The sequence below is a fragment of the Melopsittacus undulatus genome, chromosome 1 (assembly GCF_012275295.1).
Source record: "Melopsittacus undulatus isolate bMelUnd1 chromosome 1, bMelUnd1.mat.Z, whole genome shotgun sequence".
Classification (NCBI taxonomy): domain Eukaryota; kingdom Metazoa; phylum Chordata; class Aves; order Psittaciformes; family Psittaculidae; genus Melopsittacus; species Melopsittacus undulatus.
In genome coordinates this window covers 35,354,904-35,367,197 of record NC_047527.1, presented here as the reverse complement: position 1 = coordinate 35,367,197, position 12,294 = coordinate 35,354,904, and the positions used below count along the sequence as shown (strand labels likewise).

Sequence of the window (12,294 nt, the reverse complement as noted above, 5' to 3'; positions counted from 1 at the left end):
CAGTCTTACAGAGCAGCTTTGGGTGGAGGGAAGGGAGAATTCTGTTTTGGGGGTAGGGATGTTATTTAAGTGAACTCCTACACAGAAGCATAAAACAAAATCAAAGGGCAGACATAAGAAACGTCTGGGTGCCATGTCACCTGCCTCAAGTTCACCACTGAAATGCCTGGAGGGCAAGTGAGACGACAGACAGCAGCTTCTCCTTTTATGTGAAAAGGAGGCCGTAAAGGAAAGAATGGTCCAAGTGTTGCTTTTCCTTCAATGTAAAAGACAGCATTAATAATTGGAACATAAAATTTTATTTTATAATACAATGTAAGATTCAGGGATGGAGATCAAGCTTTACTCCTCCCTCTTTCTGCATCTAAGACAAACCTAAAGCTCTCCCAAACATCACTAAGCCATCAGTCTGTTCCCCCAGTGTTCGATATAGTTTTATTCTCTAAAATTGTTTCTCTGTACAGCAAAGTTTCTAAGCATTCGAGATCTATTTATATGCGTAATTATGCACACATAATCACACAAAATAAAGTGTCATGTCTTAAATCACAAGTGGAAAGCATCTAAGTGTCTCATTTCACTGCAGGTGAAGAAAATTTTAATCATACTTCTCAGGCACTTAGGCAGCAGTTATATAGCTTTCAAACTTTCATGCAAATGCAGCTGTCCCATTCCAGCAATTCTACTTACAGCAGTTACAAGCCCCTGTTTCCATTTCAAGATAATGAAAACAGAGGTTAATTTATTCCTATCCACTTTCCCATACACTGCACAAGATGCAGTACAGAATTCTTGCAGATGTCACAGTCCATTAGCCAAATAAAGCAAGCTGAGTTAAGACTGCATTTTCCAGCTTTCCCAAGTTGCAGAATAAAATCCAGTGAATTTATACCAGCTGCTCTACAGTCGGTCCATTCAGTAGTACCACCCACACATTTATACACACTGAAATAACCTTCAAGGTTGTTTGCCAGGCATGCATAGGTATGTTAGTTTTACACACAGCAGAACCATGCCTTTGCAAAAAATAACTTCATTTTAAAAGGCATTCCCATTAGTTCATATTTATTGCCTGGATTAGAAGCACAGTTTTGTGCAAGTACGTCTTTGTTAATTTGTAGCTTAGTTTTAAAATTATACTATGAGATGAAGCTACCAAAGAAATCAAACCACTGCCACACTACTTATATTTAATTTATATGTTTGAAACTTTGTAAGTATACCTCATACTATTCAAATGGACAGCTGAGTCTTGTAGCATAAGTGACTATTTAACATTTGTATCTCAATTTGAAAGTCCAGGAATATCCTGTCCCCAGTTTCTTTCAAACTGCAAAGATGCACACTGCAGTGCAGAAGCACATTGGTCATTCAAACGCTCCTGACAACTGCAATGTAAACTGATGCTCAAGAGTCCCACACTTATGTCAAGTAAAACCACCAAGTGTTAAAACACCCCTCTATCCAGAACTGACTAAAATATCTTGACATTAAATATTTGCAAACCTAATTATACTTTTATTTCTAAATGAAGAGAAGGAATAACATTACAAAACCTGTTATTATTAGAACAGCAAGTGCTAAAGAGAGTGAGTAAAGAATTTGCATTATTAATGGATCATCTTTTTTAAACCTATCTTCATCTGCATTTGAGAGCAGACAGAAAAGAAGGCTTGAATAAACCCATTTACCTCAAGAGTAGCTACTTTCAATTATCTTAAAAATATCTTTTTTTCTGATAGAAGAAATACATGAAATGAAAAAAGATCGAAGAACACTGGACAGCAGACATTACCCACTTGAACAAAACCAAGTATAAAACAGCATAATATCAATAACTGTGTAATGTTGTACCACATTAGCACACATGATACACAGAGTACCAGAAATGCTCGGGGGAGGGAGGGGCAATTTTACCCTATTATTACCCTAATAAAAGCTTCTCTTGGTTTTGGCAAAATTTACTTAAGCTGTTAAGAGTGTATATACAGTTCTGTAAAGCTGGGGCAAAAGACAAAGAAATGCACCCAAACGTGACAAAACAGCTAGGTAGATAATACAATTAGAATGAAACCTGTTTAGCAGAATAATTAAATGATGCTAGAACAGCACACCTGCAAAAAAAAGAGTATGAGCCAGTGAAAGAGGCAGCCAAGTGAGTTTATCAAAGTAGACATGGGCTATGGTCCACTACAGTGGTCAAGCATAAATCTGCTTTACAGGGTTGGGTTTGTCTTTTTATTTTAAAATCTACACAAGATGCTACTGAAAAATTGTTCTTTGTTCAAGCCCCAAATATATCATGGGAAGAAAAAAAAAATCTTCAAAACTGAGCAGAAAGGTATCTTGTGAATCTAATCAAACGTTGCAACCGAATACATTACTGCTTTGAGATCCTTCACTAGCATGAGTACATTCCATCACAGCTTGGAGAAAAGCTACAAGTAGTCCCTTCAGAGAGCAAACACCATCAGAATGCAGCTGTGATAACTCAGTTCAGGAAGTTTTGGTGATTTATCTTTCCTGAAGAGGTAAAAAAAAAAATAAAAAAATCAGTGAGCAGGTGACCAAGGTGGAGAAAGTGGAATTACCTCTCAAATTGAAAGCTCTAGTTGTCATTTTTGGGTTTCACACTCACAAACCTCACTTCCACAGCACACTAAATACACAGGCTTTGGTATCAACAAACATAATTGCACTTACAATTCCCATGAAACCAAGTATGACTTTTTTATTAAAGAATTTCCAACAGAATAATCTTTTTTTGCACTTTAAGAGGAAGCACCCGGTGTGACTGCCTTTTACAAACTCCTGAAAAGCACAGCCAGATGCAAGACATCTCTGAAACAGTTGTTCCCCAAATTCAAAACATATTTTTTTAAAAGAATGATACAAAGACTTGCAGAATCAGAGAATAAATGCAGCCCACCGTTTCCTACCTGTGTCTAAATAGAAGCAACACTTCATCTTGATTCTTGCTCTATTTCTTTTATTCTCTAATTTGTATGGCTCTTTAAGCATGTCTGGCTGGTAATAAAATCCACACACTGCTGAAACCAGGTGCAACCGTTACTCTGAAAGTTTTATCAGGTAGTATAACCTCCACATTCCCTACCCAAGCTTCAAAGCTCCTCTTGACTAAAGCACCATACTAAGAGCTCGGTTTCCTCAAGACTTCCAAGATCTTTTAAGAGCTCCCGCTTCCCAGCTAAAGCCACATCACCAACTGATACATTCACATTGAAAATTAAAATGTAGAACTTTAAAGAAAACAATTAAACAAAATCAAACCCAGAACCTCCGAAAGAAACCCAAAAAAAATCTCCAGCCTAAAAGCTAAGACAATGGTTACACCGGAAAGAAGCAAATGGATGGAAAAATAATAATAAAAAAGTAAATATTTATCAATTCAAATGGAATTTTATCAAGCCTTTTCCTACCAGTTTGGAAGTTTTCACTTCTAATTGGGTAAATTAAGAACTGAAGAACACAGGAGTTACAGAACACTAAAATGTGGAGGTAACGTCTTATAATCCATTCCAAACACTTAAACTGGTGGAGGGCACTCTTCTGTTTTAATCTTTTTCAAATCCTTTCTGTCTGGCATTTTTATTCTCACATAAGGTATCAAGCTACTCCAGTACCTTGCTTGGGATCAACATTAAGCCAGTACTCTAGTAATCACCTAGGTCATCCTATTCATCCTTGCAACAATGTTGGCACAGCAGCTGATCTCCTTCAGTCCTTCAGAACTTTCTCAGTGTCCTAAGATAAATTAGAAATCAATAAGGGAACTCTGCCAGGCATTTCAAACTTTTGGGACTTGAGAGGCCTATTTTTAGCAGCTCCTCTACTTTTGTCATCAAAATGGGAAGTATCCCTCAGAATAGGTATTTGTATTTAACACTCCCCTGCACTCCATTAAGAATTCTAGAAAACACACAGGCTATGTTTTTCTGGGGTGTTTTTTGGGTTGGTTTTTTTTTTTTGGTGGTGGTGGGGTGTTTGTTTTTGTTTTGTTTGGTTTGGTTTTTTTTCTTAATTTTACATTTTGGTAATAGGTGTCTTTCCTATAAACAAAACACAACAGCTACCATTTGTTCAATCTTTTTTTGCATAATATTCTCTTTCTATAAAATTCCATAGAAGCATTTTGTTTTCCCTGGTTGTTTGGAGGCTTTTTTAATGTATGTGATACTTATTAAAGGTTTGGTTTGCCTAACAGTAACCTATAGCTTCTTCCACTATTTACTCAAGGACATGAAAATAACTGCCAGCTATACACTGAGTACTTCTTGGTCTGCATCCACCTGACTAGCACAGCCAGATCACATACTCTTGGCTTTCATATACACACAATAGAACTCTGCCTCCTCATAAAAATCTGCAAGCTTCTTGCTCAGTTCTATTTCCTTGACAACTCCTCCCTCCTTCCTCCAAATCTGAGGAGTGGTGTTTCCCAAGTCACTTCAGCCTCTGAGGCTCCACTGACAGTAGCTGCCTTTCCCAGACAAAAATACTTTCTTCTGGCAAACCACCAATTTACACATCACACATGAAAGCTCTCTGACTTGCAAAAGACATGAAACCGCCTTCCCTGGCCTATCATAGTCACTGAGTGACTGCTGCAGAATTGAATGAGAGTCATGTACAAGTTTGCTGGTCTGGCTTCCCAGGCCCCTGGCAGCATTTGTTTACTTTAAAGTACTAACTAATCAGGACCTTGATAAAAAGTATCAACACCAATGGAAAACCCAAACCTGACAAGTAGGTGCCCCAAAAGAAGACAAGGCTTCCTCATCTAGTTCTTTTGAGAGTCCATGATTTCAGCTAAGTTTCACCAAGAACAAGGAAGAGAGACTGACTAGACCTCCACTGGCTGATGCTCCCCTCCATGAACACCCACATGACAATCCTTCCTGATAGCTAAACAAGTCAGTGCATTTAACAACATATTAACTCCATGCCAGATTTTCTCTGAGGGACTCCAGAAAAGGTCTGGAACGGACATCTAACATCAACAGCCATGCTAAGTTTTTTTTCAACTGTAATCTAAGACAACGTACAACAATGGATACTGTTGTCATCCTGAAAATATGAAACAGCAATTATCTGGGGACACAAACCAACAGAATAGAGGAAAAGATGACAACTGCAGGGATAGTATACTAGAAGAGGGTACAGAAAAAGATCCAACTCAAACAAAACCCCACAAAACAGTAAAAATATTTCATAAGAAATAGATGAAGCCTTCTCCACAAGGCAACAACTTTCATTTTATGCTTCAACATTCCAATTACTGCTCCAAAGTACACAGCAGAACAGAGGTATTTAAAAGCTGCTGTGTCACAAAGATGGGCTGAAGCCTTTCAAGATTAGATTTTAAAAGATACTGAAAATCATTGTTAAAACTATCAAAATATCAAAGGCTTTAAGTAAGGACATATTTCAGGACAAAGTTGCACCATTTTTTTTCCTTCCATGACAAAAAGCAAATATTTGATACTCATTCTCTATTAACTCCATTGACATTTTTCTAACCCAAATATCATCTACCTTGTCTTCTACAAAAGTGTTTTTACGTGTACCCTGCCAATCAACCCCTTTCTCAACACAGATAAAAGCTTGCCAGCATTACCATTCTTTACAGCCAAGAACTGATTATATTTAAAACAATAAGAATTCCCACTATGCATTCCTGTTAAATTAGCCCCATGAATTCGACATAAACGGCACTTTACACCTCAAACGCAGAAGGCAATCTAGAAAGCAGTTTATGGGGCAATGAAATATTACTGTTACCAAACAAGATTTAAATCGTTGCAAGAGTAGGTAAGACCTTAACCACACAGAAACCCTGCTAGTTAAACCCCAAACTTAGCAAAGCAAGCAAGAGGAGGGAAGGGTAGAGACACTTTTGTAGGGATAGATACATTTTTATCTCAAATATACATCTTGGTTTGTACTAGCAAAGAAATTACCATTTATCTTGCTTGCTTACTTCAAATAAGTGTTTCAGAAGAACAATTACAACCAGAAAACACATTTTCTATGGACAAAGGTGACTTGTATATTGTGAAAATAAATGCCTATAGCACATGCAGACAACACAACAGTACACCACCAATTCTTCTGTAGTCAACTCCAAAAATCCTGAAGGCTTTGGCTTCTAAAAAAGGATGACTAATTATGATGAAAGATGGAAGGCTGCTTACTGAGAACAGCATTATCAAAAATACAGACAGAAATTTAGCTCATGCAACACTTGTCCAGTAAAATTAATTCCAGAGGAGTAACAAGATAATGGTCTTCAAAATTCATTTTTAACTGTTTGTGCTAGCTTAGGGTTTTTTTCAATGCAGCCAGCATTTGCAACATGTCCATGCATTTCTGCATTAACTATTAACCTAAACTTACTCTGATAATAGAGCATTATTACCTACACATGCAAAGGACATGAGACCAGGAAGAGTAAAAAGAGAGACAGAAAAATTTATGCAGGTGAGATTTTTCCAGGCCATTTACAAAACTGAGTAGGTATAGATGAATCTTCCCACCTCTGGATGAGTTCTACTCCAAACGTTACCCATTTTCAGTAAAAATAAGATTCAGTGCTTAATTATATCCTGCTGCTTCATCATCCTACACATGCATTTAATGGCAGCACAAACTGAACCAAGCTATTACTTTCATATTGCATGAGACCTACATCACCCAGCAGGATCTTTGCATGACAGACTAAACAATCCAAAGAGCACTGAAGAACCTTTTAAAAGTAAGTTTCAACACTCTCCAGACAGTACTTTCAGAATTCCAAGTAGCACATGCATGCTTTTCTTTAAAGTACATACTAGGTACCTCATTTTACATTAGTCATGGTTTGGAGTTTTACAGGACAGTTGCTTGACTCCTCATTTGCAGTCGAACTAGCAGCCTTTAATACACGCAGGGAATTCTGGTTTGCTCAGGTTGGTCCTTTCTGCAGACAAATCCACACCCCAGATTCTGACACAAAGCGCTAACCATTTTTGATCAGTCTATTAAAAACATTACGTTCAGCTGAGGAATTCCCCCCCACTCTACAATAACTTTTCTGGTCTCTGCATAATGCAGTGTATTTACTGTAAAGCTTCCTAGACAGTAAAATGGCTGAAAACCAATACAGAAACAGCAGTGCAGAGAACTGACTTAAGAAGGCAATCTCTAAATCTTATTCTGCTGTCAGCCAGTTTCCTGCCCGATGCCCTCTGCAAGTGGCCAGTTTTCAAGATAAACTCATTCCTTACATAGATTAACAGTAGCTGCTATGCAAATATACACTATGAAGTTCTAAACTAGCTGTATTTCATTAGGTGACTAGAGAAAATAAATGTTACATTTCTTACACAGAGAGAACATCTTTCAGAAAGGACAATGCTACATGAAAAAATACATTAAACTTGGGAGTTAATTGTTCTGTATTAATCCAGACACAACCCGGTGCATCATTACCTATGGATGCAAATAGTGGGCTAATTTCATCCCTGTTAAAACCCCCAAATAGCTACAATTCAAACTGCAACATCTAACTAAGATTTTGCTTTCTTATCTTCTAATAGCCCAGAAAAATGGTTATACTCGAAGGACCTCATCTTAACCCTTGTTCAGAGGTCAGACTACCACAGCAACATATACCGGGAATGTTGTGGGGTTTTTCTACTTCAGAACTCACAAATCAAAAATAGCTGAAGTATAATCTTAACGGAATGCAACAGCACAGGTTTATAAGAAAATACACAGGGATTTAAAATGACAAAGAAATATTCTTAAAGATTTTTAAAATACTGCTTGTCAATCTTAATCTAAAAAGCAGAGTTTAAAATTGCCTCTCATACACGAATACCTGTATTCCTGGTCACTGCTTGCTTGTTTCTCAAATAACTGAATAGCAGCTCATGCAAACAATGTAAAACAATGTAATAATGGATTTAGAAAAAAAAATTTGAAAAGATTCCAAAAAATGAAACAAACAAAAAGATCTGGTAGTCACAACTACTAGTTATAACATTTGATATAGTAAGCAACATTTTACTACAGTCATGCAGTTGGAAAAAAGATCTTAATGGCACAGTTTGGTATTACATCAGATTATTTCAGTGAAGACTAATAAATTAAATATTCAGACTGTAAAAAAACATGATCTGGATTTAAGGATTTGCAATTATTGCTATGATTTTTAAAAGCTACTTTTTATTTACCATTTTTAAAACCCAATAAAGCTTCAACATTAGACTTTGCAGGATTAATTCCAACTTGAACTTAACTCTAAATTACTATTTTTCTAATGTTTTATCAATAATGTTGTTGCTTTCTAAAATAAAGTAATTTCTCTGGAATAAGAAGTCTGCACTCCTTACTTCAGGTGGTAAAGAAGCATTCAGTTGAAGAGTACTCTCCAACAGATGAAGAGCTACAAGAAGAGAGCACAACACATACATCCAATTTCCAATTCTGCTACAAAAATCACAGCTCAGCTTTAACACCCAGTTGCCTCACATGTTAAATATGGAGAATACTTTATTTTGAAAAGCTTTTTATAGTTAGATATAAGCACAACTTTATTCAAGAACAGAATATCTGAATTAAGAGTCTATGACACACAAAACCAGATAATGGACCATACTACATTTACAATCACCAACTGTATCTCATTGTGCCACAAGCTAAAAAGTATTTCAGTAAAAGTCTATGGTAATTAACTTAATGTCTGATATTTTTCAAGCTCATGAAGCCCTTCTATATACATTAGCTACTACACACAATCTTGTATTTCTTTTTTCCTGCCTCACTGGCTTTTACACCCAAACACCATAACCATTTTCCTGTTTAAGCTCCAATCACACAATCGGATCCACAGGAAAAGGTTTCAATGAAGCTGTAGCATAGAAATCACTGGGATGTGTGCTTGGGGGTCCCCCTGCACAAATCAATTTACAAGATAAAAGATGCAGACTCTACAGTCTAGATGGTTTGTTTTATAATCTGTGTAATACAATAGAGCCATGCTTGGAGGCATCTGAGTGATATTTAAGACAGATCAAACTACTGAAGTAAAAGTACAATAGAAACACAAGATTAATACCAGTGTCTAGTTCTATGGATAACATACCAGCTGGATAAAAACTCAGTTTAATAATAAGAAAACATTTCTCCATTTTATTTCTAGCTTGAATACATAGTCTAAAGTCAACAGAAAGGACAAAGAGTTATCAGTCTACTCCCATCTGCCTAAATCATAAGATTATTATTAACAGCTCTCCTGGTGAGAAATGTAAAAAAAAAAAACACCAACAAACCAAAACCCAACAAAACCAAATAACATAAACCCTCTCCAACCTGTTTAAATTATTAATAAATGGTCGAACTACTGTGATTTGCCCCCTTCCATTTGCCAGTCTTTCACAAATAAAAAAACGAATGTTCTTTTAACAGACACACAAAAAATTAATGTATTGTAAAAGACAATGAATAGAATGACAAAAAGAACAGCTTGAAATTACTTATATTCATTTTTAAAACAAGGTAGTTTCAGTTTAATAGTATCCCTTCAAACAATTCATTTCAACAGACATTATTACCGTATAAAATCAAGATAATTATCTCCAAACCCAGAAACAATTACAAAAGAATGGGAGGGGCACAATGCATTTATGTATTATTTAAATAAAGGCCTTTCTCCAGAAATCTTTCAGTAAATACACCAATATTTTGCCACATAGGTTCAAACCTTGCCTGTACTCATCACACCAGAATTTTAAAGCCCAAGTTTTTTCATGCTGCCTGTTAATGAATGTGTACATATGATTTGTACTATCCAGCCGCAGCACTTCCCTGGCGCTTCTTGACAAGGTGGTGTTGATACAGCTATACTAGAAACCTAACGCCCCTCTTCAGCCCGGGGCACACAAATACTCCCTCGTCTTCCGTGCCTGCACCAGCTCTGGCTGAGGGAAGATCCCTTCCCCATCAGCTGTTTCTCCACCAGTAATCACACATCTAAGACTCTCCCTTGAACATCACCGGGACCACCCTCTCCCTCTCTGGGCCTCCTCCCCAGGGGCCAGCATCCCGGCCCCGAAAGGCCGGCAGCCCCAGACGTGGGCTGGTGTCATTGTTTCTCGCTGTCCACCAATCCCGTCCCTCCTCCCTTACCGCTGCCTGTCACCTGCTCCCTCCCCGCCGGCCGTCTGCTTCCAGGTCAGCTCAGCTCAGCGCTTCGTCTCTGCCTATTCATCCTGCGAGCGGGGAGAAGAGCCCGCTGGGCGCCGCAGCGCCCTCGCCACCGCTGTCAGCCAGGAGCAGTGCGCGGAAGGTCCGCGCTCGGCGACGAGCGACGCTCTCCCCTCGGCCCAGGGGCACGGACACTGCCGTAGGGCTCCGCAGCAAGACGAGAGGCCTCAGCCTCTCCGCGCACCCGCCCCGAGTCTCACACAACTAAGCAGATCCTCCGCTCGAATCCCCAAACCCATGCCAGGGCTCAGCCTGCAGCCCCACCTCCCTCAGCCCCCTCTGCCTCATACTCCCTCCCTGCCTTCCCCCCCGCAACACAAACACACATCAGGCAATAGGGGAGGGGGGGACACGGAACGCACCCCGACAGCCAGCCACCCCCTCCCGCCTCGGGCTGCGCCTCACCTAGGGCCACCTCGCAGGCTTTGCGCAGCTGGGAGTGATGCGCCTTCTTCACCTCCTTGTCGGCCAGGATCTTCTCCAGGGCCCGGGTCAGGAACATGTTTTTCGTCTTCTTCCCTTCATACATGGGCGCGATCGAGCCGGGAGAGGAGGAGGAGGGGTAGGGTGGGGAATGGAGAGCGGGGCACCGGCCGCTCCCGCCGGGGGAGGGCTGCGAGGGGTCGGGGCAGGCAGAGCCAGGCGCGGGGGAAGGGCTCCCTCAGGGAAGAGCGGCGGCGTCCCTAAACCCCGTCGGCGGCTCCCCCCGGGGGGCGGCTGGGGTGGGCCCGGGCGGCGGCGACAGGCAACCCCCGCGGCTGAGGGAGGACGAAGCCTTCTCCTTCCTTCTCCTCCCCCCGCTGCGTGTGATCGCAGACGGCGCCCGCTACGCGCTCAGTCCCTGAGCTGCCCCAGGCCCGCACCCGCCTCCATTAGCACTGGCAGCAGCGGCGGCGGCGGCAGTGGCGGAGGCAGCAGCAACAACCTGCCCTCGCCATGTTGGAAGGAAACGACGTCAGGGCCGCAGCCGCGCGGCTGCGGAGAGAGAGGAAGCGCCTGTTGTGCCCCAGCCGGGCGGGCGGGCGGAGGGAAGCGAGAAGGCGGAGGAGTGCTCGCCTTCTGCCCGCCCCGCGGGCGCGCTACAGGTGGAGTAGACCCGCGGGAGGCGGCGGAGAGGGAGGTACGGAGATGGCTGCTGCCACCTGGAAACGGGTTGGAGGAGGAGAGGAAGGGCTTCCCTTCCGGGCCACTAGGGCTAGGAGGAGGAGGAAGAAGAAGGCTCCCCTGGGAAGTGTCACCTGCCCCTGAAGTGGGGCTGTGCAGGGGTAGGGAAAGAGGCTTTCTCACAGACCCCGGCTGCGGTCTCCCCTGACGAGAAGCCCCCGGGGCTCCGCGTGATGGAAGGTGTGAGGGGAGAGCAGCTCTCGTAATGAGAGTACCGAGGGAGGGAGGAGCGCGTTAGAGTGCAGGACGTAACCAGACTCCCTGCGCCCCTTCTCGGGAGCGCGCCCTCAGCCCCTCACCGTGCATTCTGGTGGGGTCCGGCCTTCGCCGTGTGGGAACAACGCGTCCAGTGCTTCTGGAGCCGTGTGTCCTCATCACTGCTGCCCGTCGCTCTCGGGCGCTGGAGGGACGATTCACCCGTGAGTTCTCGTGGTTCCGTCTTCCCATCGCTGCCATCCTCTGCCTTTGGGATACAGTCATCCTACGCTTCTCCATTGTATATGCATTAGGAGTACAAAGCATTAAAAAAACCCAAGCAAACAAACGATTTTGCACCTTCATTTACAACTAAACAATGATTTCTGTGTTATTAAATTAAGATTTTATTATTTTCTTTTGTAAAATTGATACTTTTTGTCTTCACTTGCTTTTTTTTCGCCTTTTCCTTCCCAGAGTGCTAAGGGGTAATTTCCTTATGCTTTGGTCAGGTCCAAGTAAAGCAGTGAGGTGGGCCCTGCCTAACTGTTCAGCAGCAAAAACATAATAGTGCAAGTTTTGCTCTCAGTGGTGATATAACAGTATTTTAAAGTAGTATATGGCACTAACTGAAGCCAGGTTACTTACAGAAAAAATGTACCTGAT

The 12,294-nt window shown here is 41.4% G+C and overlaps 1 protein-coding gene across 2 annotated transcripts in view; it reads right to left on the bottom strand.

Moving 5' to 3' along the window:
• The window catches only part of ARFGEF1 (ARF guanine nucleotide exchange factor 1), a 90,430-nt gene extending 79,527 nt beyond the window's left edge, over window positions 1–10,903 (bottom strand). The window contains exon 1 of one of the 2 annotated variants that reach the window (XM_031050529.2): window positions 10,675–10,903. In XM_031050529.2, the coding sequence (XP_030906389.1) occupies window positions 10,675–10,798 (124 nt within the window). In that variant the 5' untranslated portion in view covers window positions 10,799–10,903. The remainder of the gene's footprint in view (window positions 1–10,674) is intronic. The other variant, XM_005150789.3, reaches the window with a different exon arrangement.
• Window positions 10,904–12,294: the final 1,391 nt, after the last annotated feature.